The 24,996-nt window shown below is 37.0% G+C and overlaps 1 protein-coding gene across 1 annotated transcript in view; it reads left to right on the top strand.

The window, feature by feature from the left end:
• The window catches only part of TTC23 (tetratricopeptide repeat domain 23), a 98,993-nt gene that overhangs the window by 51,938 nt on the left and 22,059 nt on the right, over nucleotides 1-24,996 (top strand). The window contains 1 exon segment of the mRNA XM_078151165.1: nucleotides 16,365-16,470. Within this exon segment, the coding sequence (XP_078007291.1) occupies nucleotides 16,365-16,470 (106 nt within the window).

Below are 24,996 nucleotides of genomic sequence, written 5' to 3'. Positions count from 1 at the left end.
CTTGGTTATTGCTAGCTTAATTAATAAATCGATCATGCTCAGAAATAACTTTGTCTCTCAATTTACCTTAATCTCTACTATAACACAAAGTTGTTGTTTTTTGCCATACTTATTATGAAAACTGTCCTCCTGGTTATACTCACTTCACTCTGTATTGATTTATACAAGCCTTCCCAGGTTTCTCTAAAACTATCCTTTTTACTAATTCTTACAGCATAATAACATTACGTTATATTCTTATACCATAATTTATTCAGCCAATTCTCAGTGGATAGGCACATCTCTGTCCCCTAACCCCCACCCTGCTTAGTTTCTAGTTCTTAGCAATAACAGAAAGAGTTGTTATACAAAGTACACACAGGTCAATCTCTTTGGAATATAGGTTGACTAGGTCAAAGGCCTGGATCAACTCACATCTCTATCAAGAGAGCATTAGTGCACCTGTTTTCCCATAGCCCCTCCAACAACTGTCATTTTCCATTTTTGTCATCTGGAGCTGGAGGTAAATAAAACTTCAGAGTGGCTTTTATTCATATGTCTCTAATTACTAGTGATTTGAGTGCTTTTCTCCATTTTCTGTGGATAGTTTGTATTTCCTCAAATGAAAACTACTTGTTCATATCCTTTGACCACTTATCTATCTTTCAGAGACTTCTCTTATCATTAAATACTTAAATCAGTTCCTTATGTATTTTGGGTATCAGACTTATATCAGAGAAACTTGCTCAAAGGTTCCCCCCCACCCACAGATATTAACTATTTCTCTTCTAATACCAACTTCATTGATTTTGTTCCTACAAAACATTTTAAATTTTATGTAGTGAAAAAATTATCTTGTCTTCTGTGATCTTCTGTATCCCTTATTGGTCATGAACTCTTCCCTGATCCATAATTGTAAGGGTATTTCCTTTGTTGCTCCTCTAATTTATTTTTGATGTGACCTTTTATGTCTAAGTCATATATCCATTTGGAGCTTATTTTGGCATATGAAGTGAGATACTAATCTAAAACTAATTAATTTTATATTGCTTTCCAGTTATCCAAGCAGTTTTTGTTAACTACTGAGTTGTTTACCCAGTAGTTGGGTTCTCTGAGTCTATCAACAACATACTACTTTGCTTATATTTTCTGTATGTTGTATACCTAACCTGTTCCACCGAGTGACTTTTCTGTTTTTTAAACTAATACCAAACAGTTTTGATGACTTTTTGCTTTGTAGTAGATTTCAGTATTTCCCTCCATATTCTTGACCTTTTTGTTCCTCTATGAATTTTGTCATTATTATTGTTATATTTTTAAATCAGGTTGTGTGATCTCAAATACAGCTCTCATTACATTACATCACCAGCTTATAGACTGAATGGGCTATATCATGTTCTGCCATAAATGAAGCCAAAATCTTACACGTTACATTTTGTGTGGAAGAACTAGAGGTGAGTCTGTCCATAAGGTAGATGTCAAGCATTGTGAGGTCAATAACATACATCAGCATTCAGTGGAAAGAGTCTTGAATTTGTATTCATGAGATCTTGAAGGCAGAAAGACAGTAGAAAAAGCACTGGATTTGATAAACAAAGGTTCAAATCCCATCCATGCCACTTAATACCTGTTTTATCTTGGGCAAATCACAACCTCTTTGGGGCATGGTTTCCTTATGTGAAGAGGTTTTACTAGGTGATCTCTAAGGTTCCTTCTAGATTTAGATTTATGATTCCATATACCTATGCTTATTATAGTTAATTGATCAATTAACATTTATTTAGCACTCACCATGTGCCAGGTACTGTACTAAGCACTAGAGATACAAAGAGAAACAGTCCAAACCCTAAAAGAACTTAAATTCTAGTGGAAAGGACAACGTGTGTGTGTGTGTGTGTGTGTGTGTGTGTGTGTGTGTGTGTGTGTGTGTATGTGTATATACATATACACATAATACAGTACAAATGATGCCAGACTGTAGCTCATGATAGATATTAGGGCTGAATATAGAAAACAGGATGGAAATTATATTAGACCTATGGGTCCTGATGAGGGTTACCAAGTAAAAGGGCATAGGACAGAGCCTTGGGGAACCCAAGTTAAGAGGCACTATATGGAGAACCAAGAAATAGAGGTGCAAAAATTCAGGGAAGAAAGATGTCTAGGAAGAGAGCATAGTCAACATTGTTAAATGCTACAGAAAGGCCACGAAGTCAGTCAGTTAAGAGGCATTTATTAAACATCTATTGTGTTCTGGGTACTGTGCGAAGTGCTGGGAATACAAAGAAAGATGCAATAAAAAAAAAAAAGACCAGTCTCTGCTGTCAAAGAACTAACAATCTAATAGAGGAAACAATAGGCAAATATATATGTACAAACAAGCTGTATACAAGATACATAGGAAATAATCAACAAAGTCAAGACACTAGAATTAAGAGGGGCTGGAAAGGCTTCTTGTAGAAGGTGGAATTTTAACTGAACTTTCAGGAAGTCAAGGGGCATCAGGAGATAGAGATGAGTAGGGTGAGCACTCCAGGTATAAGAGACTGCCAGTGAAAATACCTGGAGTTAAAAGGTGGAATGTCTTGTGTGAAAAAAAGTAAGAAGGCCAGTGTCACTGGGTTGCATAGTTTGTAAGAGGAAATAAGGTATAAAGTACTAGAAAGATAAGAGGGTGTTGAAGGACTTTGAATGTCAAATAGGATTTTATACTTGATCCTGGAGGTGATAAGGAGCTATTAGAGTTTACTGAATAGAAGGATGACATGGTCATATTTATGTTTGAGGAAGTTCAGTTTGATAGCTAAGTAGAGGATAAACTGGAAGAGGGAAAGATTTGTGGCAGGGATACCAACCAGAAAGCTATTTCAGTAGTGATTAGGTGATGAAGGACCTCTCCAGGGGATGAAAGTATCAGAGGAAGGAAGGGGGCATATATGAGAAATGTTGTGAAGGTAAAATTGATAAGCCTTGGCCAAAGAATAGATATGACAGAATGGAGGATGTGGGTAGAGTCCAGTATGATACTTAGGCTGTGAGCCTGGATGACTAAGAGGATGGTTCTGCCCTTGGCAGTAATAGGAAGTTAGGAAGGGGTAGAGGGTTGAGGGGGTTGGGGGGAGGATGAATATAATGAGTTCAATTTAGTATATAGAACATCCAGTTTGAGATGTCCAGTTGGAGATATGAGACTGGAGGTTAGGAGAGAGGTTAGGTCTGGATAAGTAGCTCTCAGAATTATTTGCATAGAGGTGATACTTGGATCCATAGAAGCTAATGTGATCACTAAGTGAAATATTATAAACAAAGAAGAGAAGATGCCTTAGAACAGAGCCCTGGAGATCACCCCTGATTACCGATTGTGACCTGGATGAGGATCCAGCAAAGAAGGGGTGGTCATACAGGTAAAAGAAGAACCAGAAGAGACTGGTGTCATGAAAGCCTAGAGAGAAAATAGTATTAAGGAGAGGGTAATCAACAGTATCAAAGCCTGCAGAGAAGTCAAGAATGATGAAGATTGAGTAAATGCCATTAGATACGGCAATTAAAAGATCATTAGAGAGAACAATTTCAATTGAATAATGAAGTTGGAATCCTGAGAATAAAGAAGAAATTGAGTTAATAGGAAGTAGGAGCCCTGATTGTAGATGGCCTTCTCAAGGTGTTTAGTGACAAAAAGGAAGAAAAGGAACTATAGCTAATGAGGACAGATGATCAAGTTATAATTTTTTTGAGGATGGTGGAGACATGGGCATGTTTGTTGGCAGGGAAGCAACTTGTAGGGAAAGATTGAAGATTAGTGAGAGAGTGAGATGATGAGGAGACAATATTGGAGATGATGAGATGGAATGGGATCACTTGTGCTTATAAAGGAGTTAACTTTGGTAGTTTTCTTGAGGTAGGGGTGAATGAGGAGATTGGTGGAAGACATTTGAGTAACATGAGATGATCAGGAAGACAGAAGAGGAAGCTCTTAGCAAAAGACCTCATTTTTTTTCATTGAAATATGAGGCAAGATTCTCAGCTGACATGGTAAGAGGAGGGGAACTATGAGAGGTTTAAGGAGAGATGAAGAAGTTTGGAAGAGACACTGTGGTCAGTTGGATAGTGAGTTAGGAAAGGTCTAAAAGGTTGCCTTGCCTCAGTAAGGACCCAGTTTAGATATGTGACTTAAATTTGTAGTGGTCTCAGTCAACACAGTTTGATGAATTTTTCCATCTTTCTTCAACAGCAAGTTAGTAGGAAGAAGGGCAGTGGGTGATGGGAATAATCCAAAGCTGATGCTTGGTAAGACAAGATCATTGATAGGATAAGAGGACAAGAGACTCAAGAAAAGAGTTAACTAGTTCACTGAAGGGTCATGATGGGGAATGAAGGAAAATGTAGCAATGGCCTGGCAAAGAGCTGAAAAGTAAGACATTGGAGGCCAAGGTGAGGAAGATCTCTTAATTGCCAAATCCAGTGGTCTTTTCTCAATCCCTATTCTTCTTGACCTGTCTGTGGCCTTTGACACTGTTGATCACTCTCTTCTCCTTGATACTTTCCTCTCTATAGGTTTCTGGAACACCACTCTCTTGGTTTTCCTACCTGTTAGACAGCTAGTTTGCTGGATCCTTATTCAGGTCTAATCATAGGTGATCCACAGGATTCTGTCCTGAGCCCTCCTTTCTTCCTCTGTACTATTTCACTTAATGATCCCTTCAGTTCCTATGGATTTAATTGCCATATATATGTTGATGATTCTCAAATCCACTTCTAACCTCTCTGTTGCCCTCTAGTCTTTCATTTCCAATTGCCTTTCAGACATCTCAAACTGGATGTCCTGTAAATGCTGGTGGGTCAGCTTGACTTAAGTCTGTCCCCACTTCAATCCATCCTCCATTCAGCAGCCAAAGTGATTTTCCTAAAGTACAGGTCCAACCATGTCAACTCCCTACTCAATAAATTCCAGTGCTCTCTATTACCTCCAGGATCAAATTCAAAATCCTCTGTTTGGCATTCAAAATCCTTCATAAAATTCCCCTCTCCCTACTTAACAGTCTTCTTATACCTTACTCCCCTCCCCTCTTACCCCAAGTATTCTGTGATCCAGTTATACTGACCTCCTTGATATTCCTGACACAAAACATTCTTTCTCTCAGCCCCAAACGTTTTTCCCTGGCTGTCTCCCATGCCTGGAATGCAATCCCTCCTCATCTTCACCTCCTGGTGTCCCTGGCTTCCTGCAAGTCCCAGCTAAAATCCCAATTAATTATTTCCCATTTTTCCTGTATAGAGCTTGTTTGTATATCTTCCTTGCTTGTTGTCTTCACCATTCGATTGTGAGCTTCTTGAGGGAAAGGAATAGGTGTATGAACAATGACAGACTGAGGTTCAGAATCCATGTGATGGTGGGAGTTTGTTCATCGTATCCCCAGTGCTTAGCACAGTATCTGGAACATAATAGGCACTTGATAAATGTTTATTGACTGACTGACTGATAGGGTTTGAGGTTGCAAGGTGGAAAGAGAGAAGGGATGACAACCACTTATGATCAAATAAGGGAATTTGAATTCATGAATATGAAAGTAGAACACCCCTGAGTGATGGCAAGATCTAGGGTATGACTGTCTCTTCCAGTAGCTGAGGTAAAGTAGAAGAGTAGGTAAAGGGAAATGATTAACTTAAAGAACTGGAAAGTTAGGGCGTTTGAAGGAATATCAGTATGTATTTTGAAGTTCATTCATATGACAGGAGGAGTTATAGAAAAGAGAAGGCCTATGCATAAGGCACTGAATTCGTTGAGGAAATATGGCAAGCGTCCTAGATATCAGTAGATAACAACTACTAACTTTGATTTGGGTGGTAAATATGGATAGAATGGATTTCAAAGGAGGAGAAGTTACTGAGTGATAGAGATGGAGACTCTGGAAGTGACAGTGGGGAGCAAGAAATATTCCAACTCTCCCACTTTGACCAGTCAGGGGTTATAAGTCAAAGTACAATCAGTGCTGAAAAAGGTGGTCAGGGAAACTGTGTCATTAGAAGGGTGTCAGGTCTCAGTGAATGCAAGAAGATGGAAGGAATGGGAAAGGGAAAAATTTTTAAGATGAAAGATTTGTTACCTGTGGAGAAGGCATTCCAAAGAGTACAGTGGAAGAAGTGGGTAGCTTTAGAATGGAATTTGTGGAGGGTTGGTTTGAGGGAGATGAGGATAAGAGAGCAAGATAGTGGGACAGAGAATAGGTGTATGAACAATGACAGGCTGAGGTTCAGAATCCATGTGATGGGATGAGTTTGGTGGGGTGGGAGTTTGTTCATCGTTTTGGAGGAGGGAAAGATGGTAGAGAGGTACTACCCCAGGAACAGGCTTCAGGCCAGGCAACTGGTGGAAGGAGAGCACCTTGAGGATTGAGAATACATTGTCAAATTTGGCAGTTAAGGTATCATTGGTAATTTTGGAGACAGCAATTACTATTGAATAGTGAAGTTATTCATGATACTTCAAGAAGTAAATAAGAGGAAAGGAAATAGAGGCAATGAGAATCGGCAGGTATTTATAAGAGTTTGTCTGCAAAAGAGAAAAGAGATAAAAGAACATTAGAGGATGGTAGAGTCTGGTGAAGTTTTGGTTTTTTTCCCTCAGATAAGGAAGCCCTGGACATCTTTGTCAGCAACAGGGAAGGAATTAGCAGATAGAGTGATAGAGACTTAAAGGTAGAAGAGGGGAATGATTGAAGAGGCAATCTGCTGCAGAAGATGGGAGAAGGATAGTATCAAGGCTACATGAAGAGGAGCCTGACCTGAAGAAGAGAAGGGCCACGTTGTCAAAAATTATATTATGGGATCTTGAAATGTCAAAAAACAAGAAAGATGGAGCTCATGGGAAATAGCCTCTATTTTTTTAGGCAAAATATTAGGTGAGGTCCTTAGCTGAGAGGATAGGGAGAGTAGGAGGTTTAAGGAAAGAAGAGGAGGTTTAGAATAGCCTCTGGGGGGAGTGGGATTTGGGATTAATTAGGGAGGAACAAAACCATTGCCTAACTACTGTGAGGACCCAGTTAAGGTTAAAAAAAAAATTACATTTGTAATGTACCCAGTCAGCCTAGGTGGGTATAATTTTTGGTTAGAGTGTATCAAAGATCAATGGTGAATCCAGGACAAGGGGGGCAAAGGATTTGAGAGGAGAGGAAAGAGTGGAGTTGAATTGGTAAACTAAGGGTCTAAATAGGAAAGGGAAGAAAATTAATTCAGAAACGGGGTTATGGCTTGAGGAAGTCCTGGATTGTGGTGAGGACAGGTAACACAAAGATGAGCTAGAATTGAGTATGGTCATGGCAGTGGAATACTTGTGGGGAATAATGAACTGAAGATGTGACTGTCCCTCTTTTTTTCTGAAGTGACTAGCCAGGGATCTAAGTAGGTCATGGGAGTCTGAGGAGATTGAGGAGTTGGATCTAGACTAAAATCCAAAATATTTTGCTTTCCTTAAGTCCCTCTAAAAACTCAAAAGCAGAAACAAGATGAAACATAATTGTGTTTTTTGTTCACTTTAGGAGAGAAAGGACAAGCATCCAAAGTGTCTATTTTTTGGTGCTGACTTAACATTGTGAAGTTATCTTCCTGTCCCATCAGAGAAGCTATAGTTGATATCAGGAACATTTTCCTCAGGTTCTGTCTCAAGTTTCTAGAGGAAATATGCTTTGTTTTTTATTCTTATTTTGCTTTTAGGATATCCTCTGCACACCATTGCTTTTCTTTGGGTGATTTCATTTAATTGGACAGGTTTCCAGCTTTCTTTCTTTACTCAATTAGGAAGCAAACAACTTCATGCCTCTAGGCTCAAGTTGCTTCATGGGAAGGCTTCCCTACAAGGAATAGAAGGGAGAGGGAATGTAGCAGTGACTGGGCTGTAAAATGACCTTCCCTTGTACACCAGAGCTAGCTTCCAGCTGATTATTGCCAGGGCAAGGTTGAAAAACATTCAGCTTAACCAACAGTCACAGAGTGAGGTTGCAAATTACCTAACTTATCATGATGATGAGCTCCGTCTTTGCCATAATTCTAGGTCACTAGACACTGTAACCTCCTTGACATTCAGTAGAAAAAGTAGTGTTATTTACACAGCATAGGTTGATATCTTGAACTTTCAGCAAAAGATTTCCCTCAAAGCCCACTTAATTGCAAAATAACAAAGTTTCTATTGGCAAGCTACTCTTTCTTTTATGACTCCCTATGTAAGTGAGGCTGCCGTGGGAAGTTGTTTTATTGGTGGTGATTTGTCATTATTTAAATAACTAATCAAGAATACTCATCTTAATAGGTATGTTCTTCCAAGAGCTTATTATTGTATCTATATAAACTTAATGTAGATTCCTCCAAAATCTTCTGCTCAAAAACTTCTCTTGTTATGTTTCCTCCTTGATTTATCTCCAAACTCTGCCTTCCTTCCCATTACTTCCACATTACTCCCCTTAAACTTCTATTAATTCAGAGTTATTTAAACTTTATGATACTTTGCAAGGAATCAGTTTACATTCAGTATAGATGGATTTAAATGATAGTTTTCTCTCTCTTTGGCTACTTATACTTTTTTCTCTAAAGACATAAATTCACCAATGGAAAACCAAAAATAAGCATCTCCTATATTACTGAACAGAATCTTCTAGACTAACCAAAACCAGTCATTGACTACCACTGAACTGTAGGATGGTTCTCTTTAATCTTTCTAAATAATAAATAGAAAAACCTCTGGGAAATTTAAAAGATTGGGCCTGATTGCCTGCTGCTATTTATAAAATTCTTTTTATCAAAGGTTGAATTAATGTGTTGTCTCAATGTGTAATTTGAAGTTATAACCTGTATTTTATGGTAATGTCCTGAAGCTCTAGCACTTTTAAGGTAATTTGCTTTATCGTTTAAATTCAACAAATATTTATTTAGCATCTGCTTTGAGTAAGGAATTATGCTGGGTTCTGAGAATACAGAGAATTTATATAGTGCATTTTTACAAAAATCATTCTAACTGTAATTTTCACAAGCCAACTATAAATATGATTTAAATTTTTTTTGTGGTTGATTTTTAGGTCTCTTCCTTAACCGTATAAGTGAATGGTATGTGAGATATATTCCAGTGTAAATCCAGTCCATTGAGATTTTTACAGATATGAAAGGATAAATCCTTACAAAGAGTTACACCTAAACTAGAGAAGATTTTATTCACCATATGTTGACAATGAAATTTCTCAAGGGTTTATCATAACAGTTGTTCCACGGCATTTTAGTAGACATCTGCTAAATGTTTATTGAATGCTTTTACACCTTAAAATAAGCAGGCTGTTGAATATTCCTTAAGGAGTTTATGTGAATTTTCTTGAAGTCTAACCTTCAGTATGACATCACTTTTTAGACTCAATTTTCAAAGAGTTTTCACTTTTGATAGATAAATAAATAACTGTGGATAAAATTTTGACAAAGTAAGCTCCTTGAGAGCAAAGTCTGGGTTTGGTTTGGTTTGGTTTTTGTTTGTTTGTTTGTTTGTTTTCTTTGTAGTCTTACTACCTTATAAATAATAGGCACTTACATGCTTATTGGATTTGATTGGATATACTGGGACATCAAACAAATAACTGACCTAACTGTATCTTAATGCTTCTATATGTAAAATGGATATAATAATATCTTACCTTTACCTACCTTGTATAAATGTGAGACATGACATAACATCAAAATACTTTTAGGTCCTTAGAGATTAATGCCAAGATTTTATTCCAAAAGTCTATTTTTAAGTTACCTTACGAATTGAAAAATCGAATCACATTTTATAAATGGTGGCTAAGTTGGTAGGAGCCTATTTAAACAATAATATACCCAAAGGGAGACGTAGCATGGTGTAGTAAATAGGGAACAGACTTTGAAGCCAATGAGTTGGTTCAGGTACCACACACTAATATAAATACATGCTAACAGTGTGACTCTGCAAATGTCACTTAACATAGCAGTGATGCAGGCAAAAGTGTTAAGACTAGTAATTGCAGAATTGTTGTTGATATGCATTAGTGAGAGTACCCTGTAGAGTTAGAACCCTGACAGAGTTAGAACAAACCATGCCTAAAGCAGAAATCCCAATTACGACATCCCCACATGTGTTTATACAGCTTCTACTTGAAGACCTCCCTAGATGGGAAATTCTCTTCTTTGCAGGGCTGCTTTTAGAAAGTTTTATGTAGAATTCAAATATTGCCTCTCTCTCTCTGTAACTTTCACCCACTGCTCCTAGTTCTACTTTCTGGACCCAAGAGAAAAAAGCTTAATAATTTCTATTCCGTATGAGAGTCCCTGAAATATATGAAGAGAGCTAACATGTCATCTCCAGTTCCCTCAACTAATAATATCATGATGCTGAAGTTTGAAGCTACGTCAAAATCATAAAATTCTTATGCCCCAAGGGCTATAAAACTGTACATACCCTTTGATCCAGCAATAACACTGCTAGATCTGTATCCAAAGAGATCATAAAAAGGGAAAAGGACTCACATGTACAAAAATGTTCATAGCAGCTCTTTTTGTGGTGGCAAAGAATTGGAAATTGAGGGGATGCCCATCAATGGGGAATGGCTGAACAAGCTGTGGTATCTGAATGTAATGAAATATTATTGTGCTATAAGAAATGATGAGCAGGTGGATTTCAGAAAAATCTGGAAAGACTTACATGAACTGATGCTGAGTGAAGTGAGTAGAACTAGGAGAACACAGTACAACAACATTGTGCAATGATCAACTATGATAGACTTAGCTCTTCTCAGCAATACAATGATCCAAGACAATTCCAAAAGACTCATGATGGAAAATGCTGTCCACATTCAGAAAAAAAACTATGGAGTCTGAATGCAGATCGAAGTATACTGCTTTCACTTTTATTTTATTTTTTCTTTCTCATGGTTTGTCCCTTTTGTTCTGATTCTTCTCTCACAAGATGACTGATGTGGAAATATGTTTAACATGATTGTACATGTATAACCTATATCAGATTGCTTGCTGTCTTGGGGGAGGGGAGAGGGAAGGAAGGGAGAGAGAAAATTTTGGAACTCAAAATCATACAAAAATGAATGTTGAAAATTGTCTTTACATGTAATTTGAAAAAAAATACTATTAAATTCAAAAAATAAAAACCCATAGGGTTCTGTGGGATATTTAAAATTGCAGCATGCAATTAAAAATAGAAACTTTGAATCTAAAGGTCCACCTAGATCTCAAAATGACATCTGAAAATACAGAGCTGCAGGTTATTGAAAACCCAAAAATGAGAGGGAAAGGTATATGAGAGGTTAAAGGGATATTAAAAGTGACCCAAAAATCATAATTATATATGCAATAATCACAGATAGCCACACAAATTCGTCCTTGAAAATCCAACATAGAAACTTATTTCAATGAACTCAGTGTTACACTAATATTATATTATTTTCAGGCTACAAAATAAATCTCCAAATATTAACAGCTTTTTATATCATAATTACATAACCCAAGAAGCAAAATTAGAAAGGGAAATTCCATTCCAAATAACTACAAAATGCATAAAATATCTTGGGATCATCCTACCAACGCACAGAAGAGACTCTTGTAGATTCAGTTACAAAGTGCTCCTTAAATAAAGAACAACTTTAAAAGTTAGAGGAAAAAATAAAATAATAAAAAAAAATTTAAAAAGAAATATTGGGGAAGCATTCCCAAAAAAAAGCTAGAGGAATATTCAGTGCTCACGGCTAGGCTGTGCCAATATAATAAAAATGACAATACTTCCAAAATTAATTTACACTTTTAATCCTATACTGATCAAATTACCAAAGGGATACTTTATAGAATAAAATAATAATTCATTTGGAAAGACAAAATATCTAGAATATCAAGGGAGATGGTGAAAGGAAGTAGAGATAAAAGGAGAATAGCACCTCCAGACCTCAAACTATATTATAAAGCAGTAGTCATCAAAACTATCTGTAACTGGTTTAAAAATAGAAGGATAGATCAGTTAAATGGACTAGACAGGAAAGAATCAGAAATAATGTAATTCAATGATCCAGTGTTTGATAAGATGGCAAACATAAATTACCTAGACTAAAACACCTTATTTGATGAAAACTGCTAGGAAAACTGGAAAGCAGTCTGGCAGAAGTTAGACCAACACCCTATACCACCTTGCATAACACATTCTAAATAGATATTTGACCTTAATATTTAAAGGTCATAGTATGAAAAAAATTAAAAGAGAAACAGATCATATACTTCTCACACCTATGGGTAGGAGATGTGTTCTTAACCAAACAAGAGATAGAGGCAATTACAAAATATAAAATAAGTAACTTTGATTACATGAAAATGAAAAATTTCTGCATATACAAAATTAATGTGCCTAGGATAAGAAGGGAAGTGGTCAAGTGGGAAAAAAAAAGTCTCTATGTCAGATTTCTCTGATTAAGGTTTGGTATCCAAGATATATCAACAATTTATATTTATACATACATATATATGTATATTACTATTACCCATTTCCCAGCAGATAAGTGGTCAAAGGATGTGAATAAAAAGTTCTCAGAAGAAGAATTGTAAAGTATTCAAAATCACATGAAAAAATGTTCCAAATCACTAATAAGAGAAATACAAAACAAAACACCTCCGAGGGTTCATGTCACACTCTGCAAATTGGCAAAAATGACAAAAATGTCAGTAACCAATACTGGAAGGGTTGTGGAATAACAGGCACAGTAATACATTGTTGGTGAAACTGTGAAATGGCACAACCATTTTGGAAAGGAGTTTAGAATTCTGTAAACAAAGTAGCTAAAATGCCCATGCCCTTTGAACCAGAGACTCTATTACTGTGCTTATACCCTGAGGCAGCCATTAAGAAGAAGAGAGTCCTCATATACACCAAAATATTTGTAACAGCATTTTTTGTACTAGCAAAGAATTGGAAACAAAGTAGATGTCCATCACTTGAGGAATGGCTAAACAAATTGTGGTTCATGAATGTAGTGGAATATTATTACTGTGCTGTATGATGAATTCTGAGGAGCATGTAAAGATCTGGATGAACTGATACAGAGTGAATTGAGCACAACCAAGAAAACAATATTCCTAGTGATTACAACAATGTAGCTGGAAAGAACAATACACACTGAAAAGTTCAAAAGTGAATGTAATAGAATTATAAAGATCAAGCAAGACTGGAATTAAAAGATATGAGAGTACACCCCTAACATACACCTTTGTGGAGCTCAGAGGACCACAGGTGTTACACATTACACATTTTTTTTCAATGGCTTTTTCAATGTGTCAATCAGTTATGCTGATTTTTTTTCCTTTCTAAAAAATAGTATTGGTTATTTGGGATGGCTCTCTGGGAGGGTGAGAGGCAGAGATGCTTGGGATAATGATGTAAGAAACAAGAAATCAACAAAAACATATGAAAAAAAGTCTTTTATATAGTTATAATGGCCTATACGCAAGTACATCTGGCATGCAATGATAGTGCATTAGACAAATGCAAAATAAAGTGCTCTAAGTCTGAATGGGGAAAGTTGTCACCTAAGTTATGAATAAGAAAAGACTTCATGGAGGAGACAACATTTGAACTGAGTTTGCAAGGGTAGGGTAGGAATGGCGAAGGTAAAAAGGAGAAGTCATTCTAAGCATATGGAACAGCCTGAGCGAAAGCAAGGAGACAGAAGAGGAAGCATGTATTTGAGTGCTCCCCCAAAACTTCATTTGGTCAGAGTATGGAAAGAGAGTGAGTGTGAGATACCCCTGGAAATGATAGCAGTACCTTATGAAGGTTCTTGTACACCAGGCAAAGGAGTTTGTATCTTAATTGGTAGGCAAGAGGATGCCTGTGCAGATTTTGTGCACTGAAGATTTTTAAATCCCCAGATTGAACTAAATATACCAGTCTTTACCTTTTGCTACAAGAATGACAGCTGTTACTCAAACAAAAATCTCTCCTGAAGAAAAGCACAACTCAAATATAACTCACTTAATTTACTCCAAATTTTTCATTCTCTTTTAAAGCAGTTTTTATTTTCCCCAAATGACAAGCATATTATCATTTGACACTTTGTAACTAAGCTTTATTTTGATCCTTGAAAGTTTAGTATCAATCATGAATTTCAGAAGTCTTTTCTGAAGACTTGCCTTTTCAGGTCAAGTAAAGACCCTTAACTAATTTGGGGTCCTTGAAGTTACGGATTTAGTTTACACTCTGTTGTCTAAAATAATAAAGGGATCCAGATGTATCTATCTTATCTATTTATCTGTGTCATACCACCAGATTATGAAAGCCTGTTTTGTATAGTATATTGTGTAAAATCTACTATTAGCATTTATGGGAGAGATGTTAAAAACAACACTTCCAAGTGGCAATTTGGTGGTAGATTTGGAGTTAGGAAAACCTATATTCACATTCCTCATTAGATACTACCTATCCCGTTGATCTTGGAGAAGTCACTTAGTGCCTCTTTACTTAAGTGAGGCTGTAAAATGGGGATAATAATAGCAATCTACTTTCCAGTGTTGTTGTAAGAATCATATATGTGTGTGGGTATGTACATATATGCACATGTGTGTACATATGTACACATCTATTTAGTATTTTTCAAACATTAAAGCGTTATGTAAATGTTAGCTATTACTATTAAAGACATTCTTAATTTTAAAGGTATTTTAAGCTCATTTACAAGCTATTAACTCTGGCTTTGTATTCCTGACAATCTGAGACAATTGACTCAGCTGAGTGTAACACAGTGGTTATGCCAGCAATGTGTGGAGTTGATGGATTCTTGAACTAGTCAACTAAAACGAGAAAATACTCTAGTATAGGAAAGACTAGATTTGGAGTCAGAAGACTTGGGTTTAAATCCCAGTTCTTTTACATTCTGCTTATAGTATTCTTGGGCAAATCATGTAATTTCTCTGGGTTTCAGATTACTTACCTGCAAAATGAGAAGATTGGATTACATGATTTCTAAAATACATTCCAGCTCTAAATCCTAAAATCCTGTGTTCCAAGGCCATAAACTGCTTTCCTTACCCAATTTGTTGTTATTGGTCATACTTCATTTTCGAAGCAGACCCCAGTGACATCACCAGTGATGTCTTGACTTGTGCCAATCTCAAAAATATGTGCTCTTGGTCATGATGGGGTTAGTCTTCATTCATAGTTCAATAACTATTTGAAGGCGACCAGGATTGTGATATCATTGATATAAGCTGGAATCTTCCAGCAAGAAAGCTACCTCAACGATGTAAATTTGCCCCTGTTCTACAACTTTAGAGTCTAAGATAGTTGTCTAGGGTACTGAGAGATTACATGATTTGCCTACCTCTGTGCACCTGGCATGTTCCAGATGTAGAACTTGAACCTTAGTCTTCCTGACTTTGAAAAAGCCTGCTCTCTGTCCACGGGATCTTTCTGGTTTTCATTTTTTAACCACCTCTTATATGTAAAAATCACCATTCACCATGCCTCTGCTCACTTTAGTTATCTAACTTGGAATAGCCCTCCTTTTTTTCCACTACCCTTCTACCCAGATGAGCTAGTGGTAGTTTGTCCTTTTTTACATGAAGCCTTCCAATACTACTCCAGCCACAGTGATTTCTTATTCCTCTCAATTTATTCCAGTGATTTTATTAATTACCTATTCAATTGACAATTAATCATTTGCTCCTGCGACATCTCTTGTATTGTTACCTTGAATTGTTTTCAACTCTACTCTTATCACATATTATTTTGCTTTATTTTCCCATTACATTGTAAGTTCTTTGAGGACAAAAACTAAGACAATGTGTCAATGGATAGAGTATTGGATTCAAAGTCAGAAAGACCTGTCTCAGACATTTATTGACTGTGTAATGATCAGTAAGTCTCTTAAGGTCTCTAAGCCTTGTTTTGCTCACCCATAAAATGGGGATAACAAGTTCAAATTAGAAAATGTATGTAAAATACTTGGAAAAATTTAATGCAACTTTATTGTTATCATTATTGTTTTGTGTTTCCTTGTATCACCCATAGAATGAACCACAGTGTACTATACACAATAGGTCTTCATAATAAAGAAGCAGTATGGTAAGTGTAGTATAGGGGGAAAGAATGTTGAATTTGGACTCAGGAAAGATTGAGTTCAAATATCACCTCTGGCACCTACAAGATATGAGATTGGTCAATTTGCTTAACCACTCTAAATGTATTTCCTAATCTGTAAAATAACGAAGTTGGTATAGGAGAGCTCCAAGTTCCTTTCAGTTCTAAATGTGTGAATCTTAAGGCTTTATGCTTATCTCTGTAAGGACTGTCATATCTTTTAAAAGTTATGTCATATAAACATAACTGTTCCCTCTGTTCATGATGACAGGCACATCACATCACCCAGGATCAAAATCCTTCCATAGAAGAAGCCGCAGACTCAGCACTCTCAATTGCCCATGCTGCCATTGCCTCTTCAAGACCTGAGCACAATGGTGAGAGAGATTGTTAAAAAAGCAAAGGGCACATGCATACTACCCATACCCCCTACACATACGTCTATCTATGATACAGTTTCCTAAGCTGATTTTTAAATGAGTTGAACAGAAGGCAAAACTTAGCTGCAGTGCAGCTGAACAGGGCAAATTTCTGTGAGTCTTTCTTATTGGTTTGTTTAGTATTTCTGGCAATGACATTCTGTTCTTTATCTGGGCACACTGGAGGCCTTTGATTTATATCCCTGTGTATTCTCCCTCTGATACTTTTCCTTTTAAGTAGGAGTTAATCTTCCAGGAGAGTAGGAAAGACAGCTCTTAGAGCTTCCCAGAAACTGTGTGCTCAGTGTTGAACTTCAGAGGAATTTGCTTTACTTGCTAAAGGGGTCTATTTTTAAAGATCATTGTGTTGTTGGCACAGCTGCAAATGACCCAATAGATAGACTCCTTGCCTACTGAAATCCTGGCTTCAGAATTCCCCAAAGAATTGAGCTTTCAGTTATGATACAGCATCACAATTAATAAGATATCCAAGGGGGGGGAAAGCTTCCTGTGACACATTTTTTTCTGGCTTTTACCCAGTCTCATGTGTGGTGTGCTATACTTTTGGAATTCTTGGATTTGGCCATGGGAGAGAGATATGAACTTAGAGAGTTACCCATAATGATAGTGAGGATGAATTTCAGTGGCACACTTATTTGTTTGAAACTTCATATATACAAATAATATGAAAACACTGGGATATGTTCCGATATTTAGAGAAAGGGAAGATTAGGGTAAGAAAAATCATGAAAAACCAACCAAAATATTTGCATGTATGTATGTATAAAATCTATTATATAAATTATATTGTATTTTATATTATATAAATATGTTTTATATTATTCACTATTACATAAATATATAAATAAATTGTTGTTGACTGGCTGATCACATGGGTCAGAAAACCCAAATAGGTGCCTGGGAATCTTGAGGCAGAGGGAAGGATAGGACAATGGTGAAGATAAAGTTGGGGCAGAGATCCTTAGCCAGATTAGACACCAGATCCTAGAACTAGAGATAAATGGACACAGATACGAAACTAATGACTTGTCCAGGATCACAAGGCTATTAAGTGTCTGAGGCAGGATTCAAGCTTAAGTTTTCTTGTCTCCAAGTATATAGCCCTTTATGATCCTTTATCCACAACTCCACTCAGCTGCCAAAACAAGACTGGGTATGTCACTTTTGCAGGATTTATGTGAGGCATTATGATGCAGAAAAAGCCCTGGGTCATGTCTTTTGTCAGGTTTTTCTATCCCCAGGAGCTCCATATTTTAGACCATTGTTAGCCTCATGTAACCTTCCTCAAGGAGCAGGGGCCATTAGGTGGTAGGGATAGGAAGACAAGAACCCACATCACTCTAAACAGATTTACTTCTGAGCCAGCCATTTGAGTCTAGTATAATATCTTGATCACTCCAAAATCAAAAAATTTCTTCTACTTGTTTTCTGATTCCTGAATTTCCTTTGGCAAGTAAAGATGAACAGATAAACAAAATAACAACAAAACAAAATAAAAGGCCTTTTATTGAAGCAATATAGATGCTTCAGTGGATCTGTGATTTCATTTTTTTTCCCTCCAGTGCTGAAAACAGAAATCTATCCATGCCTTCTCATCCTGTGTGATTCTTGTTCTTAGGATCATACATAGAGATCATAGATAGGATCTTAGGATCATAGATAGATAGAGAACTGGAAGGGACCTTATACCATCTGACCCAGCTCAATTGTGTTACACAGAAACTGAGGCCCAGAGAAGTGGCTTTCCCAGAGTCACACAGATAGGAGAAACAGAATTCAGACCCTAGTCCTCCAATGTAAGACCCAGGGGTTTTTCTGTATCATAATGCTTCACATAAATCCTGCAAAAGTGACAGATACATCCAGTCTTGTTTTGGCAGCTGGGTGGAGTTTTGTGTAAAAGGTTCTTGGAGTCAAGAAAACCTAAATTTGAATCCTGCCTTAGATACTTAATAGCTTTGTGATCCTGGACAAGTCATTTAATCTCCATCTGCATTAATTTCCTCATCTAAAATTGGAATGATAGCACCTACCTCCCAGGGTTGTTGTGATGATCAAGATACATAAAGCATCTTATAATCCTTAAAGCACTCTATTAATGTTATCTATTAGAGGCTCATCTCTAAGTTATTAATCTTCTCAGTTCTATCCATTGCTACTCTCTTCCTCTTGAGATTACCTCCTATTTATACTGTATATATCTTATGAGTAAATCGTTGTTTATATGTTGTCTCAACCATTAGAATGTATGCTTCTTGAGGGCAGGGGGCATGTTTTTACTTTCTTTATATTGTCCTTGCTTACTGCAGTGTGTGGCACGTAGTAAGCATTTAATAAATGTTTATGATTTTAACTAATCAATAGATTCACTGGCTGTCCATTGGGTATCACTCACTCTCATTAAATTAATGTATATCACCTCCTTTTCCAGCCTTATCTGTTCTTGTTCCATATCTTTCTTGTCACTTCTACACTGTCATCACTGGTAATGGATTGTAGCCTGTTTGTCCCTATCATAAATGTTTCTGTGATGTCATCATGCAGCATAGCAAGTGTCCTGGGTCAGGAATTAGAGGGTTTGGGTTTGAATCTTGGCTCTGACACTGTATACTTGTGTATGACCTTGGGCAAGTCAGTGAACCTTTATGACTCAGTGTTTTCCTCTGAAAAATGAGGGATTTGAACAAGGTGACCTCTGAGCTTCTAACTCTAAATCTTTGATCCTATGACATTCAGTCCATCTGACAGATGTGTAAAAGAGAGCTTTTTAAATCAGCATAGGCCTAAAACCTAAAAGAAATAAGGCCTTTTGGACAAGTAGAAATGTAATCCAAAAAAGTGAGAGGATACAAAGTCTGGGAACTGTATTACCCATAGGCTATATCATTGCACTGAAGTTCCTGAAGATATGGGAAGGGCTGCTGAAAACTTGATATACTGGTAAACTTTTTTTTAGGCCTAGATTTCATAAGATCAACCTATAAGGCAGCTGGTGATGTGTAGTGGATAGTGTCCTGGGCCTGGAGTCAAAAAGACCTGAGTTCAAATGTGCCCTTAGACATTTAGTAGCTGTGTAATCTGGGCAAATAACTTAACCTGTTTGCCTCAATTTCCTCAACTGTAAAAAGAGGACAATAATAGCAGCTACCTTGAAGAGTTATGAAGCTCAACTGAGATAAGATTTGTAAAAAAAAAAAAAAGAAAGAAAGAAAGCACTTAGTACAGTGCCTGGCACATAGTATGTCTTTTATAAATGCTTATTCTCTTCCTTTTCCCTTCTCCCTACAAGGGTATGTAAGGTGGTCTGTAAATAATAACCTGAGGCTGGCTGGCTTCCCAGAGCAGCCCTTGTCAAACTTTGTATTAACATATCTCACCAACACTGTCAAGGATTCAAGACATTTGCCTTATGTTTATAACTTTTCTCACAAGGGATATTAAAATAAAATAGTTTTGAGGCCAAGTACATTTCAATATAAACCTTCTGAAGGCCAAACAACACTACTCATAGTCAGCCTTGTTTGGAAGTGTTTCCTCTTACTGCAAACTGCATTCTTTCCAAGCTAGGAGTTTTAGAGCACTTTGTAATGTATTGCTAACCAGCATGACAGGCTTTCAGCCTTCTATACAAACCCTTCAGAAGGGTTAGGTTTTTTGGTAGCTATTGCATGTTTCTGACTCATACTGAGTTCAAGATAGATTAAAAGCCCCAGGGTTTTTTGTATGTGTGTTTGTTTTTCCATATGCATATGTCAAGCCAGTTCTCTCCCATGCTATTTTATGGTGTTTATACCTATTAAATATTTTATTTTATTTAATTTTGGGGTTTTTTTCTCAGTGTATAGCACATAATAAATGCATGTTGAATTGAATTTCTGTCCATCTTTCCAGCCTATTAAAATAGTAAGACTGTTGTGCTTGTAGAAATGTAAGAGATCTTTCTTGAAAATCAGCTAGTACAACAGCTTCATTTTGTGAACTATATACATCTAGTTACTGTGATTTCTGTTACCCACCAACTAGAGTCTACAATCACAGAATCATAGATCATATGTTTAGAATTAGAATGAACTCTAGAGGTGACCTAGACCCACTCCCCTTATTTTACAGATCAGGAAACTGAGACCCAGAGAGGTAAGGTGAGTTGTCCAAGGTCACACAGATGATTAAGTAGAAGAGCTGTGATTTAAATTCAGGTCCCCAGACTCCAAATCCAGTGCTGTGTTCACTACACCATGCAGCCTCTCCATCATATTAATTACTTCTTCTAGCTCTTCCTGTTATCTGAGAATTGGTAAGTCAAACTACTATGTATTCATACAAGTCATTGACAGAAATGTTGAACAGAACAGGTCCAGGGTCAGGACTAAGTATAATACCTTCCTCCAAGTTGACATTAATCATTTCTTTCTTGCTTAGATGTTGCTTAGAAAGTTGATTCAAAGTTACTTCCAGGTAAGAGAGACAGCTAGGTGATGTAGTGGCTAGATGGCTAGGCCTGGAGTCAGAAAGACCTGCATTCAAATATGGCCTTAAATACTTACTAACCGTGTGATTTTGAACAAGTCACTTAATCCCTGCTTATTTCTATTTTCTCTTCTGTAAAACGGAGATTACTATAGCATCTACCTCCCAAGGTTGTTGTGAGGATCAAATGAGATCATAATTATAAAGCATTTAGCACAGTACTTGGCACATAGAAGTGCTATATAAATGTTAGTTAATATTATTGTTATCGTTGTTAGCTTAAAAGCTAATTACTACCCTAAAATATTTGAGCATCTTACCTATAAAGTAAATGCTACCTCCATTTTAGAAAAAAAGGTAATAACTACCACTACTACTAACTCTCCACTCCCCAGCTATAAATACATTTTTGTCCGTGTTTCATTTCATATTAAAAAATGTGATACTGAACTCAAGAAGCTTACAGTATAACTGGGCATTCAAAACATAGATGGAGGAAATGAGAATAGTTACAAAGCAGTGTATCAAGAGATAAGAAACAACTTGGTATAACCAGAAGAAATGAATGATCAGAGAAGGTTTATAGAGCAAAATGGAATCAAAGTGGGGTGGCATTAATCTAAGAAAGTTCTCTACAGGAACTAAGTCCTGAATAAAATTGTAAAGAGTTGAAAATATCAATTGGTGAAAAGGAGTAAAAAGCATTTAGTTTTATTTCTTATGTTGCAAATACCACAAAAATTGATCAACATTGTTAATTAGAAGACCTATTTCTACCTTAGTAGAAGACCTTTTTGCTTGTTTCCTGTTCTGACTGACTAGAGAAAACTTCATTTAAACATTTTTCTAAGCTTCTATTCTATGGGAGAATGCTGTGACACGCAGTGGGGAATCTACAAAAATTAAATGAGATTCAGTGTCTGCTTTCTAGGAATCTGTAGTTAGTTCCTGCTCTGCAGTTCACTGATTTCATATTTATAAAGAGGTAGTATTTTTGCCCATTCCCAGTTCTGGTTTTACCAGATCTACCTGAGGCTGCTACCCAAGGCCCTCTCAGATTGGAAAGGACCACAGAGGCTATTGTGGTCCTGACCAATACCTAAGCAAACATCCTATCACTTCATTCAGTTTGAGGCCCTCCAGGGATGAAGACCTCATTATTTCCCAAGACAACCAATTACACTTTTGGACATCTTTAGTCATTAGGAAGATTTCCCTTACATTGAACTGAAATCTGCTTCTCTACAACTACCTGAGTAACCCTGTGTGAGGGACTTTTACGTAATATTTAAATCCAGTGCAACTTGTCAGTTTTCCTGTTGTTTGATGATTGAGTACTCTTGGGTTAATGCCATGCTAGAATATGATTTTTCCTGTCTTAAATTCCCAAGTGTTCTTAATGGTTTTTCATTTAGTATAGTGTATAGATTACTTTCATGACAGTTACAAAAGATAATTGTCAAATTTTACATGAAGAGTTCTCTTTTAATTAAAACTATCCCCATTGTTCTAATTTTTTTCCACCCTTAGATTGCCTTAGGACAACCCCAGGAAAATGAGCACTGTGTCACTGGGATTTATTTTAATTAAAAGCCACCTGACCAGAGATCTGCCAAATTGTAATCATACCTAAATACCTTTTCAATGAAACATTCCCTTATTTTTGTCTATATATGTCCATGGATAGCAGAGTCCATTAAACTCCCTGACGGAATTAAGTAGGTCTGAATTCTCAAATGAAATCATCCACAGGGATACTTTGAAATGGGATGGCATTGCTACTACACCGTAAAAACTGATTCTCATGAAATATAGCTGCTGAAGTGGGCCTAATTTTTTTAATCAGAGTCTCAAAGGAGGCCTTAGAGGTCTCCTAGTGCAACCTAGACCTAAGCAGTAATTTCCTATACATCATCCCTCCTCCCCCTCCAAAGTAGTCATCCAGCCTTCACTTGAAGAATTCAAATAATGGGGACCTCACTATCCTTTTAAAAAACCTATTCTACTTTGACACTTCTCTTTTAGGAAATATTTCTTAAATCGTGCTGAAATGAGCACCTTTGCAATCTCTACTTGTTTTCTCTTACCTCTGCTCTCAAGGGCCAGCAAAACAAATCTAGTCCTTACATATGACAGTTTCTCAAATACTTAAAGACTGCTCTCCCTAAGTTTTACTCTCTCCCTGTAAGAATCTGGGGCATAGTTTCTATTCCCATCACTACCCAGCTTTCCCTATTGATGGTTTCCCTATTCTCTAGTTTATCAATGTCCTTCCTAAAATGTGCCACAACTGAACATTGCCATCTAGAGTTAATCCAATAAGGACAGAGTATAGCAGGACTACAAACTTAATTGTCCTTAAAAACGATGCTTCTGTAAATATTGACTGAGTTTTTGTTAGATTTTTTAGGCTGCTACATCACACTGCTGGCTTATATTGAGCTTGTAATCAGCCCACAAGATTTCTTTCACATGAGCTGTTGCCTGGATATATAAACTTCTCAAGCCTATACCTAGTATCTTGAATGTTTTAACTAAAATGTAAGATTTTACACTTAGCACTATTAAATTTAACTACAACAGTTAGTCATCTGAGTTTATCAAGATGTATTTGTATCCAGATTCAGATACTTATCAAATGAAATTTTATAAGCTATTGCCAATTTCAGTCTAATACAATTGGCAATTTCAGTTGCCAGTTTCATTTAAGACATTGACAAAAATGTTTAATAGAAAAGCCAAGGACCTTTCATTAGACTCCTCCCTCCAGGTGAACATCCATCTATTAATTGTCACTCTATAAGTCCTATCTATCAACCAGTTCTTTTACTTTACAACCACTTTACTCACATCTCTTCATCTCAGCCACAATGATACATGAAAAACCTAGTCGTATGCCATGCTGAAGGCCATTGAAAAGGCACCATGGTGCTTTTTTCTATTAGCCTAGTAACTTTCTAAGAAAATTAAATGAGGTTTATCTAGCATCACTTTTTCTCGATGAACCTGTGCCAGCTCAGAGTCAGTCAATAAGCACTGATTAAGTACTTAACTATGTGCCAGGCACTGTACTAAGTTCCAGGGATTCAAAGATGGACAAAAGATAGTACACACCCTCAAAGAGCTCACAGTCTGATGAAGACAACATGCAAACATATAAATACAAACAAGCTATATACAACATAAGCACTAAAATTAAGAGGGATTGGGAAAGGCTCCCTGTAGAATGTGATATTTTAGCTGGGACTTGTAGGAAGCCAGGGACAAAAGGAGGTAGAGATGAGAAGGAAGAGCATTCTAGGTATGGAGGATAGCCAGGGAAAATGCTTGGAGCTAAGAGATGGAACATCTTGTGTGAGGAGCAGCAAGAAGGCCAGTGTCACTTACTCACAGAGTTCATGGTGGGGAGTAAGGTATAAGATGCTTGAAAGGGGAGCGGGGGAGGTATGTTATGTAAGGCTTTGAACACTAAATCAAAGATTTTGTATTTCATCTTTGGAGGTAATAAGAAACACTGGAGTTTATTGAATAAAGAGATTACATTGTTAAATCTACACTTTAGGAAAATCTCTTTAGTGGCCAATGAAGGATTGATTAGAGTCAGGAGAGATTTGAAGCAGGCAGACCCACCAGCAGGCTATTGCAACAGTCCAGGCATGAGGTGATGAGGGCCTGTACCAGAATGGTGGCAGCTCAAGAGGAAAGAAGGGGGCATATTTTAAAGATGTTACAAAGGTGAAATTGGCAGGACTTGGCAATAGATTGGATATGAGAGATAGCAAGGAATAAAGAATGGCAAATGCATTACAAGCCTGAGGGATTAGGAGGATAGTAGTGCACTCCATAGTAAGAAGGAAGTTGGGAAAGGGGTGTGGGGGTAGGGGGAAGAGGAATGAGTTCCTGGTTAGTTTAAGGTGTCTGTAGGACATCCAGTTCAAGGGTAGAGATGGGAGACTAGAGATCAGCAGAGAGATTAGGCCTGAATAAGCAGATTTG

Source organism: Phascolarctos cinereus, unplaced genomic scaffold (genome assembly GCF_003287225.1).
Source record: "Phascolarctos cinereus isolate Bilbo 61053 unplaced genomic scaffold, phaCin_HiC Scaffold_3;HRSCAF=262, whole genome shotgun sequence".
Lineage (NCBI taxonomy): Eukaryota > Metazoa > Chordata > Mammalia > Diprotodontia > Phascolarctidae > Phascolarctos > Phascolarctos cinereus.
The sequence above is the reverse complement of the archived record's forward strand: the minus strand, read 5'-3'. Positions and strand labels throughout refer to the sequence as shown.